This window comes from Elephas maximus, chromosome 23, assembly GCF_024166365.1.
Source record: "Elephas maximus indicus isolate mEleMax1 chromosome 23, mEleMax1 primary haplotype, whole genome shotgun sequence".
NCBI lineage: Eukaryota > Metazoa > Chordata > Mammalia > Proboscidea > Elephantidae > Elephas > Elephas maximus.
In genome coordinates, this window is record NC_064841.1 from 72,236,895 (window position 1) to 72,255,206 (window position 18,312).

The 18,312-nt window shown below is 38.5% G+C and overlaps 1 protein-coding gene across 1 annotated transcript in view; it reads right to left on the reverse strand.

Moving 5' to 3' along the window:
• Positions 1-5,341: 5,341 nt before the first annotated feature.
• ARGLU1 (arginine and glutamate rich 1) overlaps positions 5,342-18,312 on the reverse strand; it is a 29,674-nt gene continuing 16,703 nt past the window's right edge. Inside the window, exon 4 of the mRNA XM_049867375.1 lies at positions 5,342-6,170. Coding sequence (XP_049723332.1) covers positions 6,006-6,170 — 165 coding nt within the window. The 3' untranslated portion in view covers positions 5,342-6,005. The remainder of the gene's footprint in view (positions 6,171-18,312) is intronic.

The following is an 18,312-nucleotide window of genomic DNA, read 5'->3' on the forward strand; positions in this document are numbered from 1 at the left end:
ACATTTAAGGAATTCATTTGAAATGTAACCAAGTTAGCTTAATGATCTTTTGAAAGAACTGAGTATCTCAATACAGATTTGTGACCTCTTAGCTCGCTACATCCTCTCAAGTAAAAGAGGAAGTAAAGGTTATCTGCCTTGTCTGAAAATAGCCGTGGCTTCCAAAACTATAATTTTCACTAAATCAGGTAATCTCACATCCAAAGCATTTTATCTTGAGAAAAATGTAAACGTACATTTTAAAATCGCTTCCTTTTAAAAGTGTGTATTTGACCCAAAAGAATCCTACACGGTGACTCCTATTGTATAACTCCAGTGTGTGAATATGCATGACTTACTTTCAGTAAATAAGAAGGAGTAATTAGGAACCAGTGGTAGAGACTATCCGAGGGGCATTAGCAAGCAACTCAAATTTCCACTGCTGTTTAACTATTAATTTGGGTAATTAAAAGCATTATTGTACATGTATCATGCCAGGCCAAAAAAAAACCCCAAAACATCATATTGGACGTGTACAAAGGACCATGTAAAGCAGAAATTCTAAAGCACCCCAAAAGGAAGCAGCAATCACATCGGTGTAATACTCCCCAGATTTGGACTTTATTCACAATTCTAGAAGTTTGGTTACTTTTGAAAACCTGTAATTTTACCAGGATGTATTTAACCCCACATCAAAAAATATTTTACTTCAGCATAATTATTTATTCCAGTTCAGGAGCAAGTTTCTAAATGTCAAATTCATAAAAAGGTTGGAAATTTCAGATAAAGTTGATATAATGTTGAATGGGGTGGTAAATATAAAAGTTAGATAATTCTAGTTAAAGAAAAAATAGGAGGGCAATATATTTTGCATAAGAAAATGCCCGATTATGGTCCTGCCCCTTTTGAATTCCTAAGCATGTTTTGGTCTTTAGAACTTAGGGTTATGGATTCTAATATTATTCCTTGTAGTATTCCATTCTAAGGTGTTTAAGAAACATACTTAATGTAACTTCTGTAAGTTTTATCTAAATGTAAAGCTGCAGAGAAATTACTGAAATCTGATATATGTTGATTAAATGTTGTCAAAGATAATGAATGTTCTATGTGGCTATAAGCCTCTCCTAAAATCGTATTCTTTCGCTTTCTGGCACTGTAGTTGATTTCATAAGTCACTGAAGTTTTTAGAACTCTTTGGTCTATCACATTTTGCCCAAATTACTCCCGAGGGAAGACCTTTCTGACTCAAAGTAAAATAAGACTTTTTCTTAAAATTAACTTTGCTGCACACCCCTCCCCTACTTATCTGCTTTAAAATGTAGATGACACATTGAAGTATCTTTAATTGTAGCCTACATATTTATGAATTTGTCAGGAAAATTATTAGTTATTACATCAGGCTCTTGGTCAAAAGAATCCTTTTTCCTTGTAAGAACAGTGACAACGCATTACTCATGGACCATAACACCATGTTTTCCACTGGTCGTTTTAATTTTGCTCAGTCTGCCTTTTACAGCATTATCAGGTGCAAAACCAGCATGTTGGGTAAAGAATCAAGGAATGGGTTCAACTGCACCGGGCAAGAAGTCCTCTTTCCTTATTCGCAAACCAAGAGCTTTGGAGGACCAAATTCCAGTCATCCCATTCCAAGCTGAATTAGGGTGGTAGAGGTAAGCCAGCTACCTGTGCATTTTTCTGATTTTTATCACTTATTAATTCCAATACTTCAGCCTCTCTAAACATGATTCCCACCTTAAGGGCTGATACGATACAGAAATGAAATAATGTATATGAAAATAAAAATGGTTAAAGTCCTACTTGCTCTCCACATGTAAGGGCAGGCATAAGGAAATGACTTTATTCTGGGTCTATAAAACCGTTTTTTTTGCCCATTTATTGAGCTTTTATAGTAAGGTATTCACCAGCACTTAGAACCAACTGCAATTATGTATCCTTTGCTAATTCCTTATTTTGTCATTTGTTTCATCTGAAGTGAAAGCCTAGAAAATGAGGAAGGGAAAAACCATCCAAAGGTATAGAGAACAAACCCATTTTATTCTTATCCTAATAACCCAGGGTTAGTAACTGACGGTTGTACCAATCTTGGAAAGCACACACACACACACGCCCCCCCCCCCCAAGTGATTCTGAAACCGAGTCACCTGAAGATACTAAGTTTTAATTTACTAGCTTTAGACACAGAAGGAAACCCTGATGGTTAAAAGCTCGGCTGCCAGCTACAAGTTCAGTTCAGATCCACCGGGCACTCCTTGGAAACCCGTGGGGCAGTTCTAGTCTGTCCTACAGGGTCACTATGAGTCGGAATCGACTTGACAGCAGCGGGTTTGGTCATGAACTAAAATTGCAACATCCTCTGACCAAGCCCTGGAGGCTTGGAAAAATAGCAATCTTCTTTCCCAAAGTGACTGCCAATGAAGTGTTTAATTTAAAAATCCAGTAACTTCTGTGCAAGGCACATATCACACAACTGAATTTGCAGAGCATTCAGACAGATATAAAAGCCTTCTGATTTGTATTACTTTGTAAAATCAAAGTTCTGAGGAAATAACTTGGAGAGCAGAGACTAGGCTACTACACACACACACACACACACACACACAAACGGTGCTCAGCATTCCCCTCCCACTGTTCCCTAGCCCATACCACCCAGTGCTCTCAGGCAGTGCAATCTGATCACCTTAAACAAACGGCAAGTTCACCACAAAACGGGTGGTGCAGTGTATTAGCAAAGATCTTCTGTTACTGCACCATTGGTCCTCCATCATGGACAATGTTTAAAAAAGAAAAAAAATGCTAGTAATAATAAAGGCAAAAGTGCAGGAATCACCACCACTATAAAAAGGCAATTCCAAGAAGTAGGGCCTATTGCTTGGGCTTCAGCACCAACCCTAGATTTCTAGACCAACTACCCTCCTCCTCCTGCCCCTTTTTAATCTTCAGTGATGATTTAGGTCTTTTTACAGCTTAAGGGAGGCTCCTCAGTGGCACAAACGGCTTGAACCTGGCCAGAGGCTCTCAGAAGGCCTAGCAGTGATCCACTTCCAGAAGGTCACTGAAAACCCTAGGGAGTGAGGTTCTCCTCAGAAACACAGGGTGGCCCTAAGCCGGGACAGACTCTGCGGCCAATGGTTTGGTTTGTGGAACTGCTCTGAGCACTCCAGTTCTCCAGTGTTCATGAGACTCTTGGGGAAAGGGAGCATTCGGAACCTCAGAAATTAAGATAATCACGTCTTCAGAATTTCTCATGGCTAGTGATGCAAAATCGATAGGAGGTTCCGGGTGTAAAGGAAGGGAAAAAATGAAACTAAAAGCAGAAAGTCTAGTTGACAGCTTCCAAGAAAATTACTGACAAACTGAGCATCTTCAGTGTAAGATGAGGTGCCAGAAACTGTACCTAGAGTCCAGTCAGTCAGGACTCCATGCTCGTTTTACTTCAGAGAATTAAATACAAAGCCACAGAAAATTCTTATCTAAGGAAGGGTGGCAATACAAAAAAGCTGTGGACGTACACTAGGACAACAAAATGATTAAGTAGGTAAGAAGAGAACTGAATTTGCTACATCCTCATAAAGAAAATGCAAGTGATAAATCTTCAAACTACAAATCCTTTCCCCTGTGTGCAAGCAGTAAAGAGTCCTCACACCAAGCTAATTTAAAGGTTTAGTTTATACAACTGGTAATTCTGCAAACTCCACAATATAAATGGCAATGACTACATATTTTAAGTACTGTAGTAAAAATAAACAGTCATTAGAATTACTTCTATAATGCATTAAGAGTAATCTAAAAAAACAAATTATGAATAAAGGCATATTTAATAAATTAGGGAACATCTCAACTGCTAATAAACTGGGATAGAATTTGAACTTTTATAGTATGTACACAAAGGCAGTGGAAACAAAGGAAAGAAAGCCAATTACTACACATTGTTGCAGCACAGAAAAAAAAAAGACTGGGGTGTACATGAACAATTACACCCTCTTCCTGCAGCCTGGCGGAGAAGAGCAGTCAGTTCCCAAGCACAGGAACAATTTCAGTATCTGCAGTCAATCTTCAAGTAGATGCTGCAATGTCACTATGCAACTTCTGTGGTTTGACACGTATGTGGAAGTACGAAAATTAAAAAAATTAAAAGGCATACACAAGCTGATTTCAGACATTTTAAGTCCAGGCAACTTTTTTTAGATACAATGTTTAGAAAATACGTATAGCAAAACAATTTTTAAATAAACATTTTTTCAAAATTTGAATACAGAACTTCAGAATAATGAATCTGCACCAAAAAAGTTACATTAAAAAAAAAAAAGTTAAGAATCATGAAATAATTAGAGCTAACTTATATTTAGAGATAAAAAAGATTTATAGACCACTTATACTCTTTAGGAAAATAAAGTGAAGGTTTGATTTTAGAGTAATAGACATCATATTTACTAAAAGCCAGTTGTCACTACAGTTCATGCTTATTTAAAATTCTATCTTTAAAGATACTTAAACTGATCATTTTGTTCCTTACTACAGGACTCACTGAAGAGCTCAAACTAAAGCGACAGCATTTTTTCCTAGCATGCACACACAAAATCATCTACCAGTTAGTCATCTCATTAACTTGTTCTCAATTTTAAAGACTGATCAGCCAAACTGATGTCTCAAAAATACCGGGAAACATTTTCTCCACTCTGAGGACATGTTTATCATCTCTGGTAGCACTTCTATATCCATATCCTTTCCTTAAATAATGTTTTGATACCAGCAGATTTAAACACACGAGAGGATAAATGAAGCAGATTCTAATGTATAAAAAGAAAAATTCATCCATAAAATACCACATGCAAACCCTTGTAAAAAGTTTAAATGTGCCTATCCCCAAAATAAACGTGCAAGTACCCTATACTGAAGACGATTTGACTAGGCTAGCCTTCTTTAAAAGCACAAAGCTCTTTCTGACGGCCTACCCTGAAAATAATCTAAGAGTCCGTAAATTTTTAGAAGCATTTTTTTCTACTCTTTACTAAGCATCATTTATGGTGTAATACTTATAAACCCTAACACAGAGGCACAGGTTTGAGGATTTAACTCTTCTTCTCTGGGTGCTGTTAGTCTGTCTTAAAGGTAATACTGCTGTCATAATTGCTTTATCAGCATGAAGGAGTATTTGTAAAAATAGCCATTAAATTCTAATTCACAAGTATATTTAATGTACATATAAACCCTATGTTAAAAGTATAAACCAGAAGAAAGGAAACAGAGCAGAGTTCTAAGACTTCTCAATTGCTGACCATCAAAAAGGAAACCACCCTCTTTTAAGACTTAACAGAACTTTAAAAAAAATTGCTTAAACATATGAATTTAAGACTTTGACTTTATTCAGCAAAATCATTTATTTACACAATGGGGAATGCTGGTTTGATTTTGTCAATGAAATAAAAGCAAACTGAACAGAGACAATGCTGAACTGTGTATACAGATCCTGCATCGAGGTGACCAACTGTTTCCTTACCTGTATCAGGAGCAACCGTGTCACAAGGACACTGGGTTCACAATACACCACACAGGTCCAGTAATACCCTGGGAATTTTCCAATGCAATTACCAACTTTTCCTTTTTTTATAAATATATAAAAAAACAAAAAGTCAGCAAAACCAGCATTATGGTGTAATAAACAGAGTATAACTCTGAAGTCAGTGAGCCAGTAAAAACCTTATCAGACCATCTGTAGTTTACACACAGTGATCTGCTCTTCTTCAGACCACTAATACAGAATCCAAACAGGTGAAAATACCTCACTCTTCAGAAGATGACGACGATCTGATAAGGATTTGACTTAATGGAAATTAAGGGGGAAAAGGAATTGCAGAGCATAGCCCCTATTAGAACAAGCTAATTTTCCATATTTTCCAAATTAAAATAACAAAAAACAAAACAAAAAAAACCACTTCAACATGAAGCTACCATACAAAGTTTTTCCATTTTTTTTTTTTTTTTGTAAAAAGTTCAGAGTTTGAAATTTAATCCTGGGTTTTTAATGAGAAGGACAGTTTTGGCCTGGACTTCCCCTTGCCCAGGATAATTTTTTGTTCTTCCTTTTGTTGACGTTGTCGCTCTTGTTCTAGTTTCATCCTTTCCTCATGAATCTTTCTTTGTTCTTCGACAATTCTCAATTGTTCTTCAGCCTGGAAGATAAAAGTAAAAATCAGACCTTTCTATGAATTCCGTGTCTTCTACTAGTAATATTTGAGAAATCAGGTTGTAACTTACAATCAAAATATGAAATACAATATAGCACATTTCTTTAAATTGCTGAAGGTCACACAGTAAACAAAAGTATCAAAGTCTCTCAAAAGTGAAGAAATTAGGCAAAAACCATTTATTTTCATTGTTCCTGCACATTTTCTGCATTTTGGTTTTCACAAAAAATGAGTATACTGTAGGAAAAGGATATATACATTTTAAAAACAGAAAGCAATGTCCATAACTTTGAGATCAGTGTAACTTTTGTTCTACTACCTGTCTGTATCTATACCTTCAGCACATGCAGAGAACACACTGTCAATTATCAACAAGGTATGGGTTTATTCAGAGTATGTCATCTAGCACACTGTATGTATAATTAGAAGGGACTAAAAAAGCTCAGGAAAAGCCCATTAGGGCTGCACTGTAATGACCACACATAATCAAGAATCACCAAAGATCTCTTTCCCTGCACAGAAAAAATTAGGAAGCCCTCTGACGGGCTATCTCATTTCAAATGGACACGTATTGATACAATTAACTCCCTTAGTACTTTCATCTACTTCAGCCTCTAGCAAACGACTTCCTTCCCGCATTCTCCACAGGTGATTTCCTCTCTTTACCAGAAAATTCAGGCCATTCTTAGGAGCCCCTCCTTCAGGCCTCTCCCTCTTCTTCCTGCCTTCCAAAGATACCATGCCCACTTCCTCAATTCGGCAATGTGTAGAGATGATTTTAGCTGTCATAACAGGGCGAGAGGAGTGGATGGGGCGGGGGGGGGGCGGGGAGGTTGCTAATGGCATCCACTAGGAAGAATACAGGGACATCACTGGACATCCTACAACGCACAGTACAGCCTCCCATAGCTAAGATTCATCCAGCCCCAAATCTCAACAGTGCCAAGGGTGAGAAACCCTATTCTTACTCTTGCCTTTTCAACCCGTTATCACTGAATTGGCCCCACTCTCCCCTTCATTTGACCTTGATCACTTCATCCTATGAGCTGCCTTCCTGTTTCCAAAAGTCAAACTTTAAGAAGTTGTTGCTTCCATGCCCATGATTCTACTGAAATTACTTTCTAGATGGTCAAACACAAACAAATGTAGTACCTTTCTCTTTATTCATTCTCATGTTCACATAGTCTTTTTACAGTTCTCTCTCTTCCTACATATTCTCTAACACTCTAAGGTTCTCGACCTGATCAATTCTGCTTGTCTCCAATATTTTTTGGTTCAAGGAACAGTAATTCCATGTGACTGGATTACAAGCTTATGAAAGAAGGTGGGAAAGGTAATGGACCTTGGTAAGCAACACAAAAAGTTTAGATTTTATCTTGTGGACAACAAAAAGGGAAGAAAAACCCAACAATCTTTAAATAAAGATTTAAATAAAATCTTTGTTTTACTCTAAGACAGCAGTGTGGGGGTAGACTAAAAGCCTTAGAAGATGGGTGGAAGGGCAAATCCATTATCATCAAATAAGACCAGAGATAATCAAGATCAGAATTAAAAATAGTGGGAATCTGATAGGTAACTGAGGTAGAAAAGGTAATTTCAGTATCTCTAGCTCTTTATATTCCCACAAGATGGAAAATCCAGAGAGCTGAACTACATCTTTTCTCCTAAGCTATATTTCCAGCTGTCTACTGGTATCCCACCTGGGAGACGACCACCTAGGGATACTTCAAAATTGAACATGTTCAGTATTTCAATTCTTCCACCTTACCAGTCCTTTCTACCTTCTTTAAACACACACACACACACCCATTGAGTGAATGCCAAGCATTTTATAAGACACCAAATAAACAGTTCTACTTTTAAACTGTAGCTGTAGCTGGGTACCGTCGAGTCTATTCTGACTCACAGAGACCCTATGGGACACAGTAGAACTGCCCTATAGGGTTTCCAAGGCTGTAATCTTTATGGAAGCAGACTGCTACGTCTTCCCACCTACTTTCCTTACGGTCGCCTAAATTCTACAGCTTAGTGTTTGCCTTCTCCCTCTTGCTCTGACACGTTCAAAGACGTACGTAGTCACCAAGTTTGTTAATTCTTCTTTTATATTCTCTCTCCTCTAGACTTTCTTTTTCCATTTCTACTGCCACCATGCCAGTTCAGGGCCACGTTATCTCTTGCAGGCCTCAAATGATTCCCGTTTCCAGTCTCTGTCCTTCAATCTATCCTATACCATGCTGCTAATCGTTTTTGAGCACTACTATTTCCTGTCCTCAAACATGCAATCATTTCAACTGTCCAATGAATACGGCTTAACTTTGTAACTTAGCATGCTATTTATCACTTTCTATAATCTGGTGCCAAAGTGTTTCTATTACTCTCAAATTATTTTTTCTTTCTACCCTGCCTCCTCTATCCTCTGTTCATGCTATTCTTCCCTCCTACTGACATTCTACCTGTATATTAAAATCCATGTTGCATTGCCACCCTCTTCATAAGACTTTCACTGATAGCTATAACAGAAAGTTATTTTCTTCTTAATGTCAATTACTTTATACAATCATAATTAATAATCACACATTTGGGATAAGAGCTTAGTAGGTGCCACTGAATCAAAACACAGTAACGGCTTTTCAAAGGGTGTGTGCCATGTACTAAAATCATTTGGGAAGCCTTTAGCAATATCCAACACTGACTCACATTTCCTTAAGGTTCTAACTCAGCATAAAAGAATCTTGACAACATATCGTAAAGCAGAGCCTCAATCCTTAAGAGAAATCTAATTAAAATTGCGCAGATGCTATGTTTTACACCTGCCAGACTAAGAGAAATTCAAAAGTGTGAACAGCATAGGCTCTTGGCTAGTCTGAGAGGAAAAAGACACTCCCATGTACTGCTGGTTGGATGGCAAAATAGTAAAATTCCTAAGAACTTGGTAATACCTATCTAAAATTACATCTTTATAATGCTTTTACCCAGCAATTTCATTTTCTAGAATTTATTCTAGAAACATACTTAGACACATGTAGAATTGATATATTTACAAGGTTATCTATTGCAACACCATTTGTAAAAACGAAAGACTGAAAAAAACCCAAATATCCACCAATACGGGACAGGTTAAAGAAATTATGGAATATCTATAAAACAGAATACTGCCTAGTTGTTTTATTAAAAAAAAAAAAGGAAAACCAAAACAGGAACTCTCTATGTACTCAAATAGAAAAACCTCCAAGTTGTACTGTTAAATGAGAAAAGCAAAGTACCAAATACCATATACTGTAGCAAAAAGGGGAGAATAAGAATATATATATATTTGCCTGCCTGAATATACATTTAAAAAAATCCTGAAAAAATAAAAAACATAACTCAGTATACGTTCTGAAAATAGAGATAAGAACTGGGAGAACAGGGGAAAAAGGCAGAGGCGTTACTGTTTTATTTCCTAAGAAATATCTGAACCATGTGGTCACATTACTTAACCAAAGAATTAAAAACAAACAAGGTTTTTTAAGTTAAAGCATTAAATGTAGAAATACCACTAGACTTAAAAGGCAAATAAAGGGTTTCCTCTGAAAGACATGGAGCATCTCGGGAAAACGGCATGGAGAGAAAAACCCGGGAAGTTCATTTCTCTTTACCTCCCCCTCCCGCCCCCACCCGTAAATCAAGCCAAGAAAGGACATTTTAGACAAACCAGTAGTTCAAAGTATTCCATTAATAATATATGACAAGCCTAGAAAGGTACATTAAATAAAGGGGGCTGCACTTGGCTTTGAGGCTTAGAGGAAAGGTGAGAGGGAAGGAAAAGAGGCTGCTCCAAGTAAAAACCCTGACATAGGCAACAAAGTCTACTTTGGCACCTCCTACCATCCAAGCTTAAATTTAAAACTAAGTTCAAGTAAATGACAGATTTCACTCCCCCTTGCTAAGTGCCCAATTAGCAGAAAAGAGTTGTGAGCCCAAAGCAATAATAAGTGGTCGTTCAAAAACCCAGCGCCGTCGACATTACTGAATATATATTTTAAGTCTTTAAATGTACAGGAGAAGTCAGATACTAATTTCATAATATAAATATCTTACTTGTAGACCCATATTAATATGTCAACAACAAATGTTAATACTCTTCCCGATCCAGGTAATTCTTTGCCTTTCCGGATATATTCACCTTCTCTTTGTTCCCAAGTAAATATTTTCAGATAACCTCTTTTCAAATGGGAGAATCTTATTTCTGGTGCCAAAGACCGAGAGTCTTAAAAGGCTGCTTAAGGTTCATCTGATCTAAAACGGCTTAGAAAAGTACGACTGCCCTTCCCAGAGACAAACTTCCTTCACACACAGAAAGTACCAATTCTACTGCACTGAGATTACATTGGGTAAAGAACCAGGGGAAGTTTCATTTTTATTAAAGTCTAAAATATAGAAGTGATAAAGTTTACGTGTGCAGAAGGGGAAATGCAATTTCTCTGAGACTATAGCTCAACAGTGTTACCCCAGCGCTAACCACACAGTGCCTATTAGAAGTACTCGGTAACAAAATGATTTAAGAAGTGAACGGAGCAGGTGAAAACCCTGCCTTTACATACAGATACTTGTATTTCGTTCATTGTAGCTTTAAACTATACATAAATGTTATTCAACTCCATCTTGGGAAAAGCAAAAACAAAAAAAGCCTAGTCCAAGAGACACGGATCACCTTTCCTATTAATATAGTGGCTCTCAGTTGATAGTTATTTGTCCTGTTTATCTGCCTGTCGAGTGTGGTATGGCCACACACCTTCTCACTTGCTGTCTTTTTTCTAAACGCCAGCCTCCCTCTGTAGTCGCTGTTTTGGATCCCCTGCTTCCTTCCTGCTAACCCTACTAGCCAGAGAGTATCCGTCCAGCACTATTCTGCCCTCTCCCTTTTATTCTAAAGTTATGCAAAAGAAAGCATTATTGCCACGATAGTGTCTCTCTGTGCACAGAAGAACACCACTAAACTCACCACAGGGTCATGTGGTGGACAGACATGGAGGTTAGGAAGAAAGCCAACAACGCCAGGGCCATGAAGGCAGGCCCTCCTGGTGGTTATGCTCAGGACCCTGTTCCTCAGTCTCACGAAGGTGGTTTTCAGCCCTGCACCCCACCCATCCCAAAGAGTGACTGCCAAGACAGAATATAAAGACAAAACCGAAATACCATTACAGGTGAAAGACCCATTTACCCCATCACCTTACACAGAGGGCTTACCGCTTAGAAACAACAAAAAAACAATCTCTTTTCAAAGCATCCCCCCCTCCCCCCTTGCTCTTTGGCAGGTAAGGATACTGAAATCTACTAAACTCAACTTGGAATATATATGTAATTTTACAAAGAAAAAACCACTCAAAGATAGAAATACTTGTTGGGAGTGGTTATGAGAATGATAGGAAACAATGAAAAATAAAACAATTAGAAACCATGCCACTACTTAGAGAAGAAATTTGGATCTCTGCCATTCTTAACCTTTTAAGACGCACTTTACCATTTGCAATTTTAGTTCCTTGGCTCATCTTAGTAACTCATATAATGGGATGTTCCACTTTAGATAAACAATGAATATTAAAAAGAAATTTTCTGCAACTAGTCTCAACCCATAGCAAACTACATTAATAAAATTTTAAAAATGCACAAGATTAAAAACAACTTCAAAATCAAACAGGATAAAATACAGGGAGCTCTCTCTGCCCCATGGCAATGTAATTATTCTGTTACCTACTTAAGGTACATAACGTGTCACATCTTTCATTATGGAATATCCTTAGCCACCACCTAAAAGAGAATTGAGAGCGCCATCCACTCTCCCTACTCCTTTTCCCTCTCAATTAATTCCTCTTTCTGTTACCTTTATAACCTTAAATATGGTTTTGAAACTTCAACTTTAGATAGTATCTCCTGAGATTCCATATTATCTAAAAGGAAGAAAATGGCTTCAAAAAGAAACCATTAAGAGCTGAGCTTGGTATGAGATATTGGGTACACAAATCACTGCCTCCCAGAACTTTAGAAAGAATGCTCTATAATATTGCCAAAAGACAAATGTAATGCCTTCAGGATTTTCTTTATCGTTCACATTCTAAAATTTAACCAAAAACCAAACCACCCAACTAAACGTGCGCCTTTTAAAATTTCTGTGTCCTAATTATCTCTTTCCTTTAGGGTCAGTTCTTTTGGTTCTCTTTATTATTCATCCTCCTTCCTCTTTTTTAATTAAACAAACAAAAAAATTGGCTATGACAAAATATACAAAATGTACCATTTTAAGAATACTTTTCAATGGTATACATTACGTTCACAAGTTGGGTAACCATCACCACTTTTTCCAAAACTTTGTCACTACCCTCAACGGAAACTCTGGGCCCATTCATCGGTAACTCCCCCGTCCCTCCTCCCCTCAGCCTCTGCCAGCCTCTCCTCTACCTCCTGTCTCCATGAATTTGACTATCTAAAAAAAAGAAAAAAAAAATTTTTTTTTTTTTTTTAGATGGTTTATGTAAGCGGACTCTCACAGTCTGTGCCCTTCTGCAGAAGTCTGCTTTACTTCGCCTGGTGTAACATTCTCATGGGTCATCCACGTTGAGGCATGTACCAGAACTTCTATGGCTGAAAACATTCCTGTGTTTACATATCACATTTTGCCTGTTGACGGACCCTTGGGTTGTTTTCACCTTCTGGCTACTGCGAATAAAGCTGTTACGTATATTAGGGTAAAAGTATCCGTTTAAGCCCCTGTTTTCAATTCTCTCCGGGTAAAAACCCAGGAGTGGAATTGCCAGGTGGTGGTTCAGTGGTAAAATTCTTGCCTTCCATGTGGGACACCCCGGTTCGATTCCCAGGCAATGGACTCACGCTCAACCACCACCCACATATCAATGGAGACTTGCGTACTGCTCTGATGCTGGGCAGGTTTCAGCAGAGCTTGCAAACCAGGGTTGACTAGGAAGAAAGGCCTTCTGAAAAAAGCGCCAACGAAAGCCCTATGAATCACAACGGTTTGATCCGCAGCCAGTCGTGGGCAGCATTTCATCCCATCGTTCATGGGCTAGCCATGAGTTGGGGACCCCCGACGGCTGTTTTCCACAGCAGCTGCACCACTTGACATTCATACCAGCAATGAACCAGAGTTCCAATTTCTTCAAATCCTTGCCTACACTTGTTTTTGTTTTTTTTTTCAGTAACTGATGAGAGCCACCACAGCAGGTCTGAGGTAATGTCTCACTGCAGTTTTGATTTGCACTTTCCTAATGACTGATGATGTTGAACATCTTTTCATGTTCAATGGGCCATTGGTATGTCTTCTCTGGAGAAATGCCTATTCAGATACTTTGCCCATTTTTAATTGGGATTTTTGTCGTTAATTGTAGTAGTTTTTAAGATATTCTGGTTAAGCCTTTACCAGATATATGACCAGCAAACATTTTCCCCCATTCTGTAGATTCTTTTTCTCAGTAATCTCTTTGACCCACAAGTTTTTAATTTTGATGAAGTCCAATTTATCTGTTTTTTTCTTTTGCTATTTGTGCTTTTGGTGTGTTGTGCCTACGAATCCATTGCCAAATCCAATGTCATGAAAATGACCTTTATGCCTGTAGTTTTAGGATTTTAGCTCTTGTCTTTATGCCACTGATCTAATTGGAGTTAATTTTTGTATATGGTGTGAGGGTGGGGTAGGAGTCCAGCTTTTTTCTTTCAGGTGTGGAAATCAAGTTGTCTCAGCACCAATTGCTGAAAGACTATTCTTTCCCCCATAAGATGGGCTTGGCACTGCTGTTGAAAAATCAACTGGCTATAGACACGTGGGTTTATCTCTGACAATTCTATCTCATTGGTCTGTAATGTTTATCCTAAGCCAGGTAACACACTGTTTTGATTACCATAGTAGTAACTTTGTACTAAGTTTTGAGATCAGAAGGGTGAGTCATTCATTCAGCCTTTTCTTCTCTCAAAATTGTTTTGGCTACTCAGAGCCCCTTATAATTCCATATTAATTTGAAGGTCAGCTTTCCTCTTCTGCAAAAAAGGCTGTTGGAATTATGGTAGGGATTACTTTGAACCTGTACATCACTTTGGGCAGTACTGCCATTTTAGCAATATTGTCTTCCAATCCATAAACACGGCACTGTCTTTCCACTTATTTAGGTCTTTAACTTCTTTCAACAATGTTTTGTAGTTATCAGTGTATAAGTCTTTCAACCTACTACTTGGTTAAATTACTCCTAAGCACATTTTATTCTTTTAGATGTTATTGTAAATGGAGTTATTTTCTTAATTCCCTCTTCAGATTGTTCATTGCTGGTGTATAAAACACAACTGATCTTTGTGTGTTGATCTTATATTGCAACTTTGCTGAATTCATGTATCGGTTTTAGTAGCTTTCTTGCAGGCTCTGGGATCTCCTATAAGGATCACATCATCTGTGAATGGAGATAGTTTTATTTCTTCCTTTCCAATTAGAATGCCATTTAATTCTTTTTCTGGCCTAACTGCTCTGGCTAGTACCTTCAATATAACGAGAGCAGCACTTATGAAAAGCGGGCATCCTTGTCTTGTTCTTAAGGGGAAGGCTTTCTGTCTTTCACCATTAAGATGTTAACTGTGGGCTGCTCATTATCATGCTGAGAAAGTTCCTTCTGTTCCTAACTTTCTAGCAAGTATTTTTATCATGAAAGGGTGTGGGATTTGAGATGATCATGTGTTTTTTTCCTTTGTTCTATTACGTTGCTTTTCTCATGATGAACCACCCTTGCATTCCTGGAATAAATTTTACTTGGCCACGGTGTATAACCTGTTTAACATGCTGCTGGAAAGATTTTACTAGCTCAGTAAAACCTGTGAAAACCAGAACCTGTGTATGGTGGAAACCTGCCAGAGAAGGAAGATTCAAATATTTTCCACGAAAATGAGCAATTAGAAAAATGGTAAAACCTGTCAAAGGCAGACCACTTGTAAGACCCGGAAGAAACAAGGCAGTCTCGTTGAGTTTGAGCTCTTAAAGGTTTCACTGTATTTCATTCCCTTTTGTGAGCTGAAGTTTTCCTCAAATGGCTGGTGATGCTTGTTAATTCATTATGAAGGATTACACCAGAAAGGTTTTTCTTCCTTCTCCTTTTTCTCCTCTTCCTTCCTCTACGTGTTCTATCACTCACCATGTTTATCAATTTTTCATATACTCTTTCTAATGCCGCCTTACCAATTCAAGCCCCCATCTTTTGACAGGCCTTCAGTGGCTTCCTTGTTTCCAGTCTCTGTTCTTCCAGCCATTCTACACAATGCCACTACACTAATGTCCAAAATGCGTGTTTTTTAATTGTTGCCCTTCATCTTAAGGCCTGACATGAAGTCTTAAACCAACTTACCATACTGCTAACTGGGACCAAGTCTCTCATACTCTGAAAATCTTTACCTAACTTCCCCATTACTTCATTTCAAATTAAAGAATCTAGTTGACACTTCCCTTTGGTGCCATTTTTTCTTAAAATATGTGATATGTATAAATACACCACTGTCAAACTCCTAAATACTGTGCGACTTCTCTAAGTGCTACACTCTACCATAAATGCTATACTCTTCCCAACACTACTAGGCTCCTGTGGTCGCTGTAACAAATGATCACAACAGAGATTTATTCTGGAGGCCAGAAGTCTGAAATCAGTACCAATGGGCCAAAACTGAGGTGCTGGCAGGGCTGCACTCTCTTTGGAGGCTTTAGGGATTGATAAGTTCCTTGCCTCTTCCAGCTTCTGGTGGCTGCCAGCTTCACTTGGCCAGTGGCCACATCATTCCAATCTTCAAGGCCAGTATCTTTGAATCTCTCTCTGCTCTGTCTTCACATCACCTTCACTTCTATGTGTGGAGCCCGTGAGCCTTCCTTTACTTTGTCCGCTGTTCATTTTAGTCCAAGCTGGCAGTCTTCCGGCTGATGAAACATGCTCAAAAGCCCTACAGGTCTGTCAAAAAGGGGATGTCATGGGGATTCACATAATTAGACCAGACAGGCTTCTCCACAGATATTCCCTGAATACAATCTCATCTCTATTCCTGGCCGCTGCTGAGATGGCAGACAGGATTCACGAGTCGCACGTGCAACCTCTTCAGCACTCACGAATGGTCCGGACATGCAGCTGGCCTTTTCTACGGGGCAAGCTTTCATAACAGTGAATCTCCCAATTTTACAGCATCTTGTGCAATTTGGATAGGATGAAATTTTCCCCAAATCATCAAGTGACGGTTTCTTTTTGCTTTAACAGTTCTGTTTTCCATTTGTCTCTTTTTTGTCTCTCATACTTTACTATAAACAGCAAAAAGAAACGAGGTCACACCTTTAACACTCAGAAATCTCTTGTAGGACACAATTCAGCCAAGTTTTCTGCTGCTATATATAACACAAATCACCTTTCCTCCCGTTTGCAATAGCACGTCTCTCATGTCCTTCTGAGCCTTCACCAGAAACACCTTTAACATGCATATTCCGCTCAACAACTGAAGGCAATCTAGGCAATTTCTATTATATGTCTCAAAATTCTTCCGGCCTCTTACTCATTACTCAATTCCAAAGCCACTTCCACATTTTTATGTACTTGTTACAGCAGCACCCAACCTTCTGGTATCGAAATCTTCACTGATTTCCTGGGGCTGCTATAACAAAATTACCACAAACTGGGGGGCTCAAAATAGCAGACTTATTCTGGAGGTCAGGAGTCAAACATCACTATCACTGGGGTTAGCAGGATAATCCTTGAGGAGCCCTAAGGGCGCAGTGGTTAAGGCACCTGACTGCTAACTGAAAGGTCGCCAGTTCAAAACCAAGAGCTGCTCTGCAGGATAAAGATGTGGCAGTCTGCTTTTGTAGAGATTTACAGTCTTTGAAACCCTATGGTGTTACCAGGAGTCACAATCAATTCGACGGCAGTTGGTTTGGTTTAGTTTGGCAGGATAACTCAGGATAAACTTGCCATTCTAAGATTCTTACCTTAACCACATCTTCAAAGACCTTTCTGGTAGCCACATACAGTAGCACAGGTTTTAACAAACAGGATGTGGGTATCTTTCGAGGGACAATTTTTCAGCCTACTGCACCAATTCATTTTTACATTTCTCTGAGAACAGTTTTCAAAGCTACCTCTTAATTGCCAAAATGAAGTTCTGGTTTACTTTAAACTTAAGAATGTGAAACACATCCCACATATAATCAACTTTGTAGCATGGTACTCTTTTCCCTCAAGCTGGAGAGGTGCAAAGCGGGACAGCGTGATGAACACCGTAAATCTCCCCACCTGGCGGGGGGGGGGATTATTTCAATACTAAAAGGAGGAAATGGGAGTCCACGGGTGGCGTGAACTATTGAGCGCTTGGCTGCTAACTGAAAGGCTTGGAGGTTTGAGTTCATCCAGGGAGAAGGAAGGGCTATAGGACACATCTGTACCCTCACCTTTAACACTTCAGGAAGTTCATGAAACACAGAGGAATATACTATAGGTTTAGGACTCACAATTCCCGTATGTTTTTAAAACTCCAAGGAAGTCAGTTAAAATTACCTGTTCCCTCCTCTGACATGGCATGTCATTTTAAATTTTATTAGAAATGATCAGTCTGACTCCTATTATTGTTAGGTGTTTACATGCAGATCAAGAACTTTCTGTTCTTTTTTGTTTTTACACCATTTTCACCAGGAGATAGTTTTGAGTGTCACTCTTCTTACTGACACAACCTCATAGATGTTATCATTGAGCGACATCTAATTAATCTCTCCACAGTCTGCTTCCATTTCTAAATAAGACGTAAAAATTTCAGAGTATCTGGGATTCTCCCAGATACATCACAAAAGAACTGTGGAATAGAGGATTACAAAAAATTTCAAGTGACATTTAAAAAACCAAAATCCTACATTGTGACGACAGCCCCTCCAATATTTGAAGATAATCGTGCATTGTCAACACTAACTCAAAAACTAGGAACTAATCTGCCAGAAAGCCAAGTCAAGTCAACCAACGTTTAGATTAATTCTTGTTTCATACTATAAAGTATGCTGGTTAGTATTTTTTGCCTCCTCGTGGGCAGAGAAAGCCAAATTTCTTGATAAACAATTTAGAATGAAAATGAACAAGAACTA